Here is a 15,710-nt window from a genome sequence, read left to right on the forward strand (position 1 = left end):
CGGCAATTTCGAACACCGTCAAGAACACCGTCAAGCTCCTGCAATTCTGTACGGCGATTTTTGCTAACCTTGTCACCCGACACTGGTTTTTACGCGCTTTACAAGAATCGTTCAATTGCTGGTGTGACGGCAGCCGCCTGTTTCAATCCGCGCTGTCGACCCTGAGAGTCGCACCTGGCGGTCAATTCAGCCCAGTCTCCCTCCCAGATCCATAGCCACGGCCGTATCTGGGACAAGTTGGAATTCTAAAGAAAGAATGAATACGACACAGCGACGGCGGTTGCTGAGCGGCTGCTTTGCCAACTGGAAGCTTTGCCGCCGACGTCGTTGACCTTGTCCTTGTTACCGGCTTCCCCGACATGCCCCAAATGGAGCTTCGGTTGCCACAGGTAAATAGTCTTATACTTGACCGTGTGCGCTGGTTGCGAAGCGCTTGTGGTTGGATGCAGCGGTGGTGATTGGAATCGTGCACCATGTGTGAGCAGACGCTCATATTCGACAACCACGGGGACTCTCAAGTCCGATTGAGCCGAGGCACGACTCGCTACCTTGTCTGTTCTCGCGCCTTGGCACGGACACCTCCAGTTCTCCAAGCCCAGAAGCGTCAATATGTCGACGTTGATGCCCCAGAAGACCGACGCACTCGCAGTGCGACCTATCAGATTGATGGCGACTCCTCCTTGACGATATCAACATTGCAGATGCACGTTTGCTCGCCGTCCGCTGCACACTCAGCCCCAAGCAAATACAACCTGTCCATTTTGACGTCCTGCAGGGTCATAGGTGCAGCAATACCCCTTTCCCTGCGTCAGGCTTTTGTTTGGTCTAAGGATCCCCAGGCTGCTTGCCTGGAATCCGAAGTGACACTTTACAAGCTCTCTTTGCAAAGCTACTCCTCCTGGAGCAGAGCCTGACATGGTCTCGTTTCGCTGTGTGAACTGGCCCCTGTCGCTGCCGCCATGCCACCATGATGGAATCGCCGTTGGATGCGGCTGGCTTGTGGTCGTTGCCAGAGGTAGCTAGCATGGAAGAAAGCCTCGCAGAAGTGTATTCGAAACTTGCGGCGGTTGTCAGCCATAATTGCATGGGCCACAGGGACTGCAGAACTGGTGTCAAAGTATGCAAGATGTCCTGAAGGTGCAGCTCGAGGACATCAGCGGCATAAGAAAGGATGACTAGAATGTATTTTCAGAGGTAGAAATGGAAGAGCAAAGCCTGTTCAAATGTTTTTTATAGAAAAGGAATGAATTTCAAACCCCGAATTCCAGATATATCCCAGGTTTAGTGCAACGGGCTGTGATAATGCAGCTCGCATTGACGAATGCCAGACCACCACTCCAGCTCGCCACGCCAGCCCACGAAAAGGTACTTGCGAGCGTCCCAACGTGGCGCACTGAATTCGACCCGGACAACTTGCGGATAGTCGTCGACTTGTTCCATCAGGAACCAGATACCACAGCCATCAACAGACTGCCAATGGTCAATCTGGCCAGGGACTACACGTCCGAGGCAAGCACAGGCCCCATCTTGGTAACATAGCATGATGCCGATGATGAAATTTTCCTCGCGGCACAAACGAACCTGTACTACGTTTTCGAGGCGAGCCCTGGAGTAGTAGAATAGCTCGTCCGAAGCCGCGGCGGGATGTGACGATCGAGGCCTTGGCAGAAGCGTTTCCACAGCCACCTTCACCGTACACTTTGGTCTGGCTACATTGCATGTTCCTATTCCCTGCAGACCATCGGTGAGGTCGAGATGGAGAGTTGCAGGTTCATTTTCTAGAGTCATGAGCCACTCGTACCAGTAATCGCGCTCCGAGAACTGGTATGGGTGTTCGCCCATGACGTGGACTTGCCCGGTATTCATGATAAACTTCAAAGTCAGTAAAGCGCCGGCTTGAAATTTGACAATTTTCATATATACATACGATCAGGGCCGACGTTGTTATCGGAGTCTCCAAGCGGAACCGGGCCCAGATTTGGCTCACCCATTCCCCGGCATTCATTGGAGTGAACAGATGCACAGCTGCTTTACGCCGCGACATGGGCAATGAAGCACCGCAACCTGATTGATGCGCCCATATTGCCACAGTATCGCCTGCGAGGCTGGTGTAGTAGCCAGTCGTCCTGGCATCGTTGATGCGTAGAGGATCCATCTGTATGCGAGGGAGCATGTCTTTCGGCATCCAAACTTTAAGTTGCCGCGCTGGTAAACGAGTCAACGCCCGCACAAGGGACTTGGGACATTTAATGGTCCGAAGCTTCAATCCCTTTGATTTGTTGAGTCAGCAGAGGCGAGAAAAACAAAGATGGAACAGACGCACATCACTGGTGGTAATCAGCGTATCGGAGACGAGTTCAAGGGGAATGGCCTCCCACCAAATATTTTCTCGCGCCTCGGCGGAAACCTGTGCAGCGTCTGGTGTGAACAGAACCTTTCTGATACCCCAAGGATCAGAGGCGACATAAATGACATTTGATGCCGGCTTGCCAGGGCAGTGAATGAGGACGGACACGACGCCCCTCTTCTTCTCGGGTCTGTTTGAGAGGCGAGAAAGATAGGTCCTTCCGTGCACCTTGATGTATTGGGCCCAGATACATGAAGAGATGGAAATTGACATCGAGCCGGGCTCACCAAGGGGTAGCAGTTGAGTCGCCGCCGTGCAGTAAAATCTGACGAGGTATTCTCCAATGAACTCGCGAATTTCAAAAGGGAGTCGAGCTAGCAAGGGTTCGGTCGCAGTATGGGTAATTTTGTCCAGGATTTCGTTGGGCTCTGCAATGCTTGTTCGTTGATCGGGAATAAGATCATGCCGAACAACTGCGCCAAGCTGTCTGGCTGGGATGTCATGGCTTGCATACAAATAGCAGCTCTGGTGAAACACCGCCGACAAGCGTTTTCCGTGGTAACAGGACCAACAGGCCCAGCCACAGTATGCGTTGCGGCTTTCTTGGGTGATGGATCCGTCAGGCCTGACTTCATTTCGTTAAAAGATTATCGCCATGTCGAAGACGCAGTGTCACATACTGGTAACCACAGTCTCCCCCGCATCCAGCTCCAAGGTGCACAGCCCACAGAATCGAGTCGAGCAGCCAATGAAGGCATTCTTTTTGTTCATTGTACAAAGAGTGAAGGCCAACCACGCGGACAATTTTATTTCTCGCGCCTGTAGTCGGTGTAATGTTTTGACGGAGAAAGGGGGCGGCTACCTGGTGACACAAACATGGAGAGATCATCACGTGAATCAGTCGTCAGCGTCGTCCTGCGAAGAGCAAGTCAAGTCGCGGCGGCTAGCAGGCGCCAACACTGGAGCAAGGCCGCAGGTAAATATCGGGCAACAGCCATGGAAAACTCGACCAAGACAATGACGCATCTCCTTTCTACGTTTTTATTTCCATCCTCTGGTAGAATTCCACCAGCTGCTACCGCGCACGCTGCGCACGCTTGCCTCGATGGCGACGAAGACGCTCCTGACGAGCATACGATATCACCTTCAACGACAACACGCCGAGGCGAGAGCGCCGAATGGGTTTGATGAAGCACTGAAGCGGGTGTGTGCCTCGGAGAACACGCTGGAACGCAGACTGCTGGAGCAGTCTTTACTAGCTTGGGCCGCCTTGGTGTCCGAAAAGACTTACAGATCATCTCTGGATCAACTGTCGGCCAACGACGCCGAAGAGCTCTTGCGCCATATAATGGACATGGAGCCCAGTGACGGTTTCAAGGCGAATATATGTCGTTTATTTAAAGACTCCGGCACGCGTGCCACACAACGACGAGGTAGTATAACTGATTTGCCCCGCTTAGTTAGGCCTGTGATTGATGCGGTTTCTTACTATCTCCAGTAGAACTTCTATCACGGACAGGCCTTGATTTCCTTCTCGACAACACGTTCCCACAACCACAGAGCGGTACACACCATACTCATGACGAAACAGAGCGACACGTTACCCTCGATGACGCAGACGAGATTTGGGGCGCCGTAAGCAACGACAACACGGACCAAGTCGCTCCCAGGCCTACCGAAGGTGCGGTTCCGCCACAAAGCGACGCAATCAACCCAACTCTAGGTATATCGGAAGATTGGGGTTTCAACTTCGCCTTGCTGAGGCCGGAGGCCAGACATCTGCCACGAATATTCACGCAAATCATGTGTGACAGAATCGTGAAAGAAAACGGGCTTGCCAAAATATCAATACAACATAATAATGATTTACTCAAAAGCTTCCTACGGATCGAGATTATCCGTAGCTCTGTGCCCTATCTGGCTCTCCAGCTCTTTGGTATCACTCTCAAAGATAGGGCATCCAAGTGGGCGATTGTGTGGCCGCAGGGGTCCGAGATGGAGATTGTCGGGCCGGATGCGCAGTTTTGCGTGTGCCGTGCCCGTGAGGAGGCTATTGAACGCGAAATAGGAGCCGTTGCTCTCGAGAAGATCAAAAATTCGCCAGACCGCGCGACCGAGGTCACCAATGGAGAGGGACTTACACGCCTCGTCCGCCTGGTGGTCTTTTTCCACGAGGGATCAAACGCTTGGCTGGAGATACAACCGGGTGATTCCATGCTTGAAGAGGTCAAGTCCATACTTTGGCAGAACCCCTTTTAAAGACGTTGTATCGGTATATACAAAACTCCGTGATAGATGCGTTTTCCTCAGGTTCAGCAATACGAGTTCGTTCATTCTATCGATTTGACTGAATGTTTCAAGATCAAGGTCAGGGATGATCGGTTGGGCCCGAGAAGGGAGATGAGTCAGAAGCTCCCGAGCGGTGCTTGAGTATGTAGCTCGCCATTCTCTGGTTCTGATTTGAGCCGCACACGGTTGTGTAGGACAACAAAAACGTCTATTCGTCGTGGTGCAACTTGCTGGCTTCAACGCGAGGTCAGGACTGTGTTGGCGTGGGTGGTCATGTGGGACTTTGGTTCTGCGGGACTGTGTTTAACCGGGGCTACGATTCATGTGGGACTGTGTTTAAAAGGTGGGGGTTGCTTCATGGGACTGACTGTGTTCGTCTTCGTTCGTCTTCGTACATAGCCATCTATGTATTGATGTGTCGTGGTAGCCAATGTGAAGAAGCCAGTTACGACTGTGTCGAGCAGTCAAGTTGTAATATAAATACAACGCTTATCCCCCGACCCTACAAACCCTCCATAGCTTTAATCAAAATACGCAATCCTCCTCTTAACCCGAAAATTTACCAACTTGCAAAATGGCCACTCATTCCATCTTGGACAGCGACCAAATGGTCAGCATTTATCACGGCGCCAAGGGCAAAGAAGCCTACTCTATCCGGTTTTGGAACCCTCGACTCAATCAAGACTTTTGCCTTCCAATTTGGCTTGTGGCCCCCGAGCAACCAACTAGCTCGCGACCTGGAATCCTTGATAGGGTCGACACAACCGTGGAGCGTTGGTGGCCAGAACAACGACAGTTCAGACATTTCATGATTCATGAAGCAAAACGTGAAGGTTCGAGTGTGGTACACCTTCATGAGCAAACTGTGCGTTATGCCAAAACCATCGTCGGGGAGAATTTTCTTGGCGAACTTTTTGTCCTGACCACCATTGGCACGACCTTTCGAACCTGGGTTTTCAAAGCCCGATCGGAAGCTCTGCATCCACTGTTTGGGGCGCCTGGCGACGATAGGAAGGAATACATTGATGCCAGTCACCCATATGCCTCTGCATACTACTCAGCCTTTCTTGACAAGGTTCGCTCAATTACTCTTCCAACTGTGCCACCTCTGCCCAGCCAGCCGATCCCACCGGCCACGGGTGATTCCGATGAATCCATGGTGGATGATGGTGATATCCCTCAGTATCCAGAGCCTGAACTGCACATGTGTGAATCGGTCAAGTTGGAGTACACAAAAAATCGCACAAAGTTCAAATTTACCAGAGAAGAGGGACAGATTGAAGGAATAATGCCGGTCAGCCATTGGACATGGAGCATGAATCTGAAGAGGTGGTGGACATACTCCACCACCTTGGAAATGTATCTTTGTGGCAAAGCGGAGTGGTGATTTACAATTTTCTCGCAAAAATGGTTACGCAAGTCGTTGAGCTGTTGGGGAAAAAAAAGAAAAAACGAAAAAAAAAATTGCAGAGCTTACAGCTCATATACGATTGCCAGCTTTAGTCTATTAACTTTCTTTGACTCTATGATAGTATTGACAATGAATTTTATATCGGAGAAAATTTCGCCCTGACTCTTTGTCTACTGTTTCTAATACTCAAACTCAAAGCAACTCTTTCACCCCTCGGTCCTCCCACTATTTTAGTATTAGCTACTATGAACCCGCAACTATTTGATTCTTTATAAGCGTAAGCCTCATCGCCAGGCTCCACAGGCTCGAGTCGGCAGTCGCGGAGCTTTTAATAACTACCTAATTTATTATTAGTTGGGCTCCAGATTTTAGATTTTAGGGGTCTGATGTCGCGTAACAGCAAGAGCGGGATCCACACCTTACTGGCATGAATTTGACCTCGAGTATTGTTCAACATACGTCCCGGCTAACCAAAACCTTAGAAACCAACATCTCCGGTACAAAAAGCCAGATTTTTTTATTGTAATTAGACGCGCTAGCCAGCGGACTCGAAGGAGCCTGGAAGTAACCTTAGAGTGCTCGAAGTAGCCCTATAGTGCTGGCCAGAGCGCTGGCGAGAGCGCTGGCGAGAAGCACCGGGTTCCCACTACATAGGTACCTACCTATGTATGAATAACAGAATAACGCAATATCGCAATATCGCAATAACGAATGTCCCGTTATCTCTAAATAAATAATTTAAATAACTAAGTCTTACAATTGCGCCCTTGGAGGAAAATACCTAGTAATTCCCTACAACCCCGTTATTCGCAAGCTTCTTCAAGCCATCACGTCTGGGCTGGGCCATTGCCGCGACGCCGCGATTGGATATGAGTCTCGTTGTTAATATATAGCGCAAACCTAGCCACTTGGCTCACCACGCAGGAGAAACCTTTACCGAGCCCATCAATCAGCAGGCGACGATAGTTTGCCATTTGACGGTTTGCTGCATCTGGGAGCAAACAGACATGGGGCTGCATCGGGCATGCGAGGGCGCGCTCCCGTCCACCGAAGCTCACAAATAGGGAATCGCGCCAACTAGTCAAATTATGAAAGACGGGCGTACAACCTTGTCTCACCTTGTCCCCCGACATCGAGGCCGCCACAGCTTCTCATAAGGATAAGGAGGGGAACCCCCCCCCCCGGGGTCTTCCCGCCTGGATCGAGACAACTTTGTACGCTTGTCAGTATCTGCCCTTTCCATGCCGAATAATTCGAAAAAGGGGGCACAGAGTCCCGCCTCCAGCGGCGACGTCCTAGCCGAAAAGCCTCAACTTGTACGCAAAATGCTTTTCTTTCTTCCAGTGGCAGATCTAACTCACTCCTCTCCTAGACTCATGAGGATGGCCAACCCCTGGCACAGACCGACACACAGGCTCGGGTCATCATGAAAGACCTCAACGTCACGGAAGATGACCTGCTCGAGGCCAAGGAGCTGGCTGCTACATACTCGCTCGACGAGGTGAAGCGCGTGAGTCGCACGGCTTACAATGTCCTGTACTGCAGAATACTCATATCGTCAGTTGATGACGCACGTGTACAAGATTCACAGGCGCGATCCCAACTTTCCCGCCAGTGTCATTGACATGATTGACGAGTTCCTGAGTACGTCCAACAAGGATGCCCTCCCTCTTCTGCTCCGCACACTCATCCTCCCTCCTCTGTCCAGCCGACGACGACATTCTCAAAAACCCCGCAAGGCACGCAGCCCTCATCGCCGCCATGAAGATCCAAACCGCGCTTCTCACCGCCAACTCGCCCTACGCCGAAGTCCGCGCCGTCGTCGACCACCACGACGACCCCGGCCTGCCCGCCTCCACCATCCGCTCCTGGTCCCTCGGCCTGCTGTTCGCCTGCCTCATGGCCTTCATCAACGGCTTCTTCGAGCCGCGCTTCCCCGCCATCTCCGTCGCCAACACGGTGCCCCAACTCCTCGCCTACCCGGTGGGCACTTTCATGGCGCGTGTCCTCCCCGACTGGGGCCTCACCGTCTGGGGCGTCCGGCACAGTCTGAATCCGGGCCCGTTTAACAAAAAGGAGCACATTTTGGTGAGCATCATGAGCTTTGCGTACGACACGGCGCCGTACACGAACCAGATTGTCTGGATACAGACGCTGCCGCAGTACTTTGACCAGGGCTGGGCGTACGACGTTGGCTACCAGCTCTCCGTGGCGCTCTCCACGGCGTTTATCGGCTATGGCTTTGCGGGCATCACGCGCCGTTTCATCGTCTGGCCGTCGCATTGCATCTGGCCCAACTCGCTGGCGACGATTGCGCTCAACTCGGCGTTTCACTCGAATGACGGGACGCAGCCGGTGCCGGGCCCGTTCAACACGACGTGGGCGTGGTCGCGCATCAAGTTCTTTCTGGTTGTGTTTTTCGCCATGTTTATCTACTTTTGGCTCCCCAACACGCTGTTTGGCGCGCTCAGCTCCTTCTCGTGGATCAGCTGGATCGCCCCTACCAACCGCATCCTCACGGCCATCGTAGGCTCTCAGACAGGCCTTGGCTTGAACCCCTTGCCGACGTTTGACTGGAACACCATCACGGCGTACCTTGACCCCCTCTACATCCCTGCGTTTACCACGTTCAACTTTTTTGCCGGCACCTTTACGAGCATGTTTATGGTTCTCGGCATCTGGTTCAGCAATGCGTACGGCAGTGGTCATTTGCCCATCAACTCGAACCTGCCTTGGGATCGCTTTGGCGAGAGATACAACGTCACGCGTGTGTTGGATGAGCATGGCGCTCTTGATGTGGCCAAATATGAAACGTACTCGAAGCCGTACCTGTCTGCCGGAAAAATGGTTCAGTATTTCTGCTTCTTCGCAGTGTATAGCGCGTCCATTACCTATGCTATCCTCCAGCATCGCAGCGAGATTTGGGCTGGCATGTCTTCTGCATTCCGCAACATGTTCAAGTCCAACGCAGCCGCTCGCGAAGAGGTGGGGTTTTTAGACGTGCACATGCGTGAGATGAGCAAGTATCGAGAGGTGCCGGATTGGTGGTATATAGTAGTTCTTGTCCTCTCTGCCGCCCTGGGTATGGTGTCCATGGCCGTGTGGCCCACGGGTACCAGCCCGGCTGTGGTGGTATTTGGCATCCTCATGTGCGCCATCTTCGTCGTGCCCATCGGCATCATGTACTCCATGACGGGATATCAGGTGACCTTGAACGTCATGGCCGAGTTTATCGGCGGTGCCGTCTCCAACGGTAATGCCGTGAGCATGGCCTACTTCAAGACTTACGGCTACCTCACCTGTGCGCAAGCTCTCACCTTGGCGCAAGATCTCAAACTCGGTCACTACGTCAAGATTCCGCCGCGCATTATCTTCTGGGCGCAACTGGTTCCGACGTTCATCTCCACGTTCATCTTCGTTGGCCTTTTGCAGTACCAGCTACACATTGACAAGATTTGCACGCGAGCCGCTCCGTTCCGGTTCATCTGCCCCGCCCAAAATTCATTCTTCACCGCGGCTGTCCTCTGGGGCACTGTTGGTCCCGCGAGGCAGTTTGGCGCCGGAAGCCCGTACTGGACGCTCTTGATTGGCTTCCCTGTCGGCGTCGTCACTGTGCTGGTCTTCTGGGGCTTGGGTCGGAGATTCCCCAAGAATTTGGCGCTGCGCAGCGTGCACCCGGTCCTCCTGCTCGCTGGCGGCATCGGCTGGGCCCCTTACAATATGACACACATTTGGCCTGCCGTTCCCATTGCTGCCTTTTCTTGGTTATTCGTTCGCAGCAACTACCTTGCGTTTTGGTCCAAGTACAACTACGTCCTCTCGGCGGCCTTTGCTGCTGGTGTCGCCCTCTCGGCGGTGGTTCAGTTTTTCGGTCTTGCTTTTACCGGAGTCGAAATTACGTGGTGGGGAAACAGCGTCGTCGGACTAGGTTGTGAGGGTATCGCATGTCCTCTGCTGCCTTTGCCCAAGGGCCAGGGGTTTGCTCCTAAGCCCAATGGCCAATACTAATGATATTGGCTTCTAGCAAAGGATCTGGCCGTAAGAATTTCGCTAGGCTCCTCACAATGCTTCTGTTGACCGCCCCGGAGCGGTTTATTCAAAAGCTTGGAGTGCATCCTCAATTTAAATCACATTTTGAGCCCCCTTTCGCCCATTTACCAGCCAGAATATGGTGCGCTCGCTGTCAGTATCGGCCAGCAGCCCGACGATCCAGCAGCTGGTGGATAGGTGCAGGCCTCGGCCACCGCCTTAACGATGCCGTACATGGTGTTGGCCTGCTACGACGTGTCGCTGACGGGGCGCGCGAGGGCGTCCGATGAGGCGGTGCACCGAAAGGCAGCCGCGAGATCGTCGGGGCTGGGCTGCATTTTTTGACACTGTTGTGGTTTGCGGAGGCGAGACGGGATGGGCCGGCGCGCTAGGCCGGCGCGCTAGGCCGGCGCTTAGCTCGAAAACTAAGGACTGTCAAGTGGGTGCATTGAGTAACCAAGCCACCGAAGACTGACAAGTCATTGCTTGATGATTCGATTTACCCAAAGTGAGTGTCGTTTGTGCAGGGTCCCGGCGCCAAGGTTTGTACAACGCACGAGGCAGTTCCCTGTCTTGTCTGGCCGGACAGTTGGCCTTCATATAGCAATTTACATATAGCAGCATTTTACAATGACATTTAATTTTGTAAATAGCCCCTAGCGATGCTTCAACAGAAATTAAACTCTGGATTACAACTCTGGATCGGCACAGATCTATTTGTTGATCAATCTCCCACTGGTACGCCGTAGACGTCTTCATCACGTAGTCACGGCCACAGCCATCATGTTGGTCTGCCCTTTCAACGGCCATATTGCCCGCCATGAGAGCAAGCTTAGAGGAAAAAATCCCACGCTGCAACTACGACGCTGCGCCGAGGTAGCTAGCCTAGCTCCATGACCAAGTGCGGGCAGTCCCGTCGGGATTCTATTTGTGGGGTAATCAGCTCCCGACGGCACATTAGCTGCCATCGTCAATATCGCATGTTAGTAGTTTCAGGATTTCAGAGTCCATCCTAACGTCGAGTGTGACCCCGGGTACTGTGCTCTTTCGCTGACAACAGAAGGACGTTGGTCGTGGCACAACACTTACAAGCCCTAGAGTCGAGGCTGCAGGCGGAGGAGGATTGTCGCGGTGGCGGTAAACAATCCATCCGCGGAGCCTCATCGGCCGATCCTTCAACCTATAAAACAACGCAATAACAGTCTACGGACCAGTCTCCTCGTACATCTCGATGACAGCAAAGCTACTACTCCAAGGACAAGGTGGCGGGTGAGTAGGTGTATTTCTCGACAGCATGGCTACTCTACCCAAGACGATTGCGAATTTCATGTAAATTCACTCTACAGTAGTCTATTCAACCCCACCAGTCTCATTCCCTTCGTCAAACCGCCTGCGCCTCGCTCAAAACCACCCAATAACCAGCATCATCGTTCCGCGCACCACGGCTTTCTACATCTTGTGCCTGCCCGTCTCCGGCTCGTCCTCGGGCACCAGCACCGCCCGGAAGTGCACCTCGCCCCTGTGCAGGCGGTCCAGGGCCTCGCGCACGCCGCTCTCCGTCATGGGAAACGTCTCGGTGACGGGCTTGATGGCGTGGCGGGCGGCAAACGCGAGCATGTCGCGGTGCACGGCGCGGGTGGCGACGAGCGCGCTCTGCACGACGACGCCGCGCAGCAGCACCGGCGCGTACGGCACCACGAGGTCCCCGCCGCCGACGCTCAGCGGCACGATGCGCGCGCGCACGGCCATCATGGGCATGATGACGGCCCAGTCGGGCAGCGCCGACGTCGTGACCAGCAGGCGGTCCAGCTCCCACGCGTCGTCCGCTGCTGGCGGGGGGGCGCCGCCGCCGCGCAGCAGCAGCTGGCTCGTCGCGAGGAAGCGGTCGGCGCCCAGACGCAGCGCCTCGTCGCGCTTGCGGTCCGAGCCGGAGAGCACGACGACGCGGCAGCCCATCTTGCTGGCGAACTGGATGGCGAGGTGGCCGAGGCCGCCGACGCCGAGCACGCCGACCGTGTCCGTCGGCTGGACGCCCAGCAGCGCCGTGAAGACGGTCGCGCCGCCGCACTGCAGCGGCGCCGCGTCCACCGCCGAGAGCCCCGGCGGCAGCGCGTGCAGCCACGCCTCGGGCCACACGGCGTGCGTCGCGAAGCTGCCCTGCTCCGGCGACGCAGAGCCGTACATCTGCCGCCCCGCGCAGTACGTCTCGTCGCCCGTCAGGCACGGTCTGCACTGCCCGCACGCGCCCGTCTGGTAGCCCCAGCCGACGCGCTGCCCGACCCGGAGGGCGCGCACGTCGGGGCCGACGGCTTGCACCTCGCCGACGCCCTCGTGTCCGAGGACCATGTCCTTTTTACGCTGCAGTTTTTTTTGTTAGATGGCTTTTCTTTTTCATTTTGTTTTTTCACAGAAGCTAGACTCCTCATCTGGAAAAAAACGTACGTAGTGTAGATCTGGTAAAAAGAGGTTAGCGGGATAGGCAGTAGTGGATGAGCCGAGGTTCAACGTACCGGTGCCGCAGACGCCAGACGCCAGGACCTTGAGGAGGACTTGGTCGCCGGTGAGCTCCTTGGGCTTGGTCGTGGTGCTCTGGACGGGCGCGCCGTCGGGGGCGCCCTTGTACACGGTAAACGAGAACATGGCTCTGCTTGGAAGTTCGTCGAGAGTGGTGATGCTCGTGGGTTGTGGTGGTGAGAAGTGGACTAGTGGGAAGAGTTTCAGGAAAACCAATGACGACTAAGAGGCAAAAATGTCAGCCGCAGGAACTGCTTGTACTTGTATATCTCAGAGATGGATATGAAAAAGATGAGTGAGTATTGACAAGTTTAAATAACTAAAAATGCCGAATACTTCGGTCTATTCAAACGCGGGACAAAAAACCCCGGCAAGTTGCCGTTTGGCTTGCCCGTAATAACTAGTCTCAATGTTTGCACAATCGCCGAAATGACCCTTTTTTTTCTTCCTTTAATAAATTTTTTTTTTTTCCGAGCTAGCGGTCTGGCGGTCGTTGACAAATACCAAAAAAATCGAACAAGCCAATCACGAGGGAATACACGACGAGGCTTCGAAATCGGATCAACTTGGCCCAAGCTTTATTCTGGGCTCCATCTTCTCGTTTCGGGGATTAGCAAAAACGTGGCTTACAAATTCATCTCGACCTTTTTAACTCCGTCGTCTGATTGCGTTTATCGGGACTATTTGCCTGCTTGTTAGTAAGCTCGAAAACGGTCCATGGTTCGTGTTTCATTCCGTCGTGGCCGGGGTTCGCTCTGGCATGATGACGCGCGGGCTTGGCGATTTGGTATTGCCCGATTGAGAAGGCTGTGACAACGGCCCATCAGAGACATCACGCCACAGCGTCATATCTTACGTCCGATCCCGCCCTCACAACCGCCCTTCCGCGCTGCTTGTCCGTCTTGTATTGCGGCAGGGGGTAACCCCGGTTTTGCTGGGCAATCACACGTCTTCCTGTATTGCCTCTTCAAACATCCACAACGCACCCATCAATACCAAGCCGAAAGGGGCTCCTAAAACAACATGTAATTCAATGTGTGCTTCGATATGTAATCAGTGTGCCTCGTTATATCATCATTTTGGGCGCCGGCCACCTATATACAACTCCGTGCCTTGAGGAACCGCCCTGATCGCTTCCCCTCTCCCCTCCCCCAACCAATACACGAGCAAATATGTGAGCAAGATAAAAGCAATATATGGAAGCAAGATATTGTAACAAACAACCAAGAGCAGAGTGGTGAAAAAAAAAACAGCTTCGCTTATGCAATATAGACCGTTCATGCATTCGGCATCATGCCAGCCCTGTCATACAAATGACAGCTTGGCCAGCACACAGTACTCGACATAGTCCTGCCCATCAATCGTAATAATCTTGCCGGGTGAAACGAGCTTTCCTCTAAAAGAGCCGTTTGTTCTCCGCACATACGTCATGCCGTTCAACACAGCTGATCTGGGTTCATCGTCGTCATCCTCGTCGCCTGTCGGTGGGCTGGCAATGACAATGCTCCTCTCGTCGGTCGACGTGCTCTTCCTGTGTGCCGCCGTGGGCAGGGCTTTGCGCGGCGGCGGCGGTGAGACGTACGGGTGTTGAGGGAGAGGCTGCCGTGCGGGCTTGGGGGCAATGGCCTGTATCGGGGGCAGGCGCTCCTGGTCCTCGAGGTCCATGGCGTCGGCGGCCAGGGTGGCGTGCAGAGGCGGCAGGCGCTCCTGTTCGTCAAGGCCGTTGGCAGCGCGAAAGGCTTTGAGTGGCGGCAGGCGATCCGGGTCTTCGTCGACCTTGATGTTGGCGGCGCGAAACGACGACGACAAGGGACGGTCGTCGGGCAGACGGTGCCCGCGGACCCTGGGTGACGGCGGCCTGTACGGGTCCCTGTCGGCGGGTTGGGGCTCGTCCCCGAGCGGCGAGGCAGAGCGCCTCTTTTTAGAGCCGGCCGACGAAGTCCGGTGATGCGAAGGGGGTTTCTGGACGGGATGGGAAAGGTCGACATCGGAGGGCGGGGAGGTGGGCTTGATGCCGTGCGTCTGTTCGTGCAAGGCTTTGGCTTGGGCGCTGGCGGTGCCAATCTTGCGAATAGCGCGCTGGCGGTCGGCGCACTTTTCGCGCTCCCAGCGAAGGTTGCGGGGTCGCTGGCCCTCGCCAGTAGTCGAGATGCGCACGGCGTAATCGACGGCCTTTTGCACATTGGCCTCGATGCTGGCCGCGTCCTCGCCGGATGTGACCTGCCTACCCCGCTCGCGGCAGTACTCCTTCATGCCCAGGCGGTTGAGGTCAAGCAAGTGGGGGAGCAAGACAATCTCTTCATGAATGAGCCATGTTTCCGAGGGAGGTGGGTAGTTGCCGCGAATATTCTTGCCGTCGCGAGTCTCGGAGACGAGCTTAAAGCGCAGTTTGCCATCGCGGCTCAAGATACCATAGACGGCGTGTTGGTCTGGCTCGGGCTCAGATGAGTAGAGCCAATAGCCAACCAAAATGCGTGTTGGGTAGCGGGCAGCAAAGTCGGAAGAGCCGCCAATTTTGGAGTAACTGTGCATATTTACAGACGACGACGAGAGAGTAGTCTGACGAGTGGCGCGAGGGCGGTGGTTTTTAGGCTGAATAGGTACCAAGGCCGTTTCCCCTCTCTTGCAACGGTTGGTGGTGGTGGTGACTGAGTGATGGCGTTTGGTGGGATGTGCTATAAAGAGCAGCCTATAGATGTCATGGCCTCGGTCATGAATAGAGACACGCAAGAGATGCGCGACCGGGAGATTCAAGCACAGGATGTGTGAAGAGGACAAGGTGAACGAGGAGAAAGAAAGCGAGGAGGTGTTGATGGCCTCTTGGGAGGAAAAAAATGGGCGGCGGGTGCTTTTGGCTGCATTGCACTTTGCTGTCTTGGGAGGGGAAGAGGAGGGGAAGGTACGAAAAAAGACGCCAAGAAGGACCAAAGAGGAGGTGGAGGGGGGGGGGGGGTTGTAGCGGTTACACTGCCTGGGATTAGGGGACAAAGGCGCTGGAGAGCTGTAATTGTAGCGCAGCTTGGTGCTGTGGAGGGAGATTTGCAGTGGAGGGCGCTGTATTTCAACGGTGGGGTGAACAACCAAGAGACATGCATGTGGGTGGACGACTTGGGGAATGAA

At 54.3% G+C, this 15,710-nt stretch overlaps 5 protein-coding genes across 5 annotated transcripts; 3 read left to right on the forward strand and 2 right to left on the reverse strand.

The window, feature by feature from the left end:
- Positions 1–1,281: 1,281 nt before the first annotated feature.
- Positions 1,282–2,982, reverse strand: CCM_03433 (uncharacterized protein; the record flags this gene model as incomplete). The annotated part of the gene is made up of 4 exons (XM_006668584.1): positions 1,282–1,872; positions 1,928–2,269; positions 2,324–2,830; positions 2,920–2,982. 4 exons carry the CDS (start codon positions 2,980–2,982, stop codon positions 1,282–1,284), a joined length of 1,503 nt encoding a protein of 500 aa, XP_006668647.1.
- A 241-nt stretch (positions 2,983–3,223) lies between these two features.
- CCM_03434 (uncharacterized protein) lies at positions 3,224–4,606 on the forward strand (the record flags this gene model as incomplete). The annotated part of the gene is made up of 3 exons (XM_006668585.1): positions 3,224–3,323; positions 3,409–3,783; positions 3,867–4,606. The coding sequence occupies 3 exons, from the start codon at positions 3,224–3,226 to the stop codon at positions 4,604–4,606; spliced, it is 1,215 nt and encodes a 404-aa protein (XP_006668648.1).
- A 604-nt stretch (positions 4,607–5,210) lies between these two features.
- Positions 5,211–6,023, forward strand: CCM_03435 (uncharacterized protein; the record flags this gene model as incomplete). Its single annotated transcript, XM_006668586.1, has 1 exon — positions 5,211–6,023. One exon carries the CDS (start codon positions 5,211–5,213, stop codon positions 6,021–6,023), a length of 813 nt encoding a protein of 270 aa, XP_006668649.1.
- A 1,265-nt stretch (positions 6,024–7,288) lies between these two features.
- CCM_03436 (Oligopeptide transporter OPT superfamily) lies at positions 7,289–10,055 on the forward strand (the record flags this gene model as incomplete). Its single annotated transcript, XM_006668587.1, has 4 exons — positions 7,289–7,363; positions 7,420–7,557; positions 7,610–7,691; positions 7,756–10,055. 4 exons carry the CDS (start codon positions 7,289–7,291, stop codon positions 10,053–10,055), a joined length of 2,595 nt encoding a protein of 864 aa, XP_006668650.1.
- Positions 10,056–11,525: 1,470 nt separating this feature from the next.
- CCM_03437 (NADP-dependent alcohol dehydrogenase) lies at positions 11,526–12,716 on the reverse strand (the record flags this gene model as incomplete). Its single annotated transcript, XM_006668588.1, has 3 exons — positions 11,526–12,434; positions 12,519–12,529; positions 12,587–12,716. 3 exons carry the CDS (start codon positions 12,714–12,716, stop codon positions 11,526–11,528), a joined length of 1,050 nt encoding a protein of 349 aa, XP_006668651.1.
- Between the last annotated feature and the right edge of the window lie 2,994 nt (positions 12,717–15,710).

The sequence above is a fragment of the Cordyceps militaris genome (assembly GCF_000225605.1).
Source record: "Cordyceps militaris CM01 unplaced genomic scaffold CCM_S00002, whole genome shotgun sequence".
In the NCBI taxonomy this organism is placed as follows: Eukaryota; Fungi; Ascomycota; class Sordariomycetes; order Hypocreales; family Cordycipitaceae; genus Cordyceps; species Cordyceps militaris.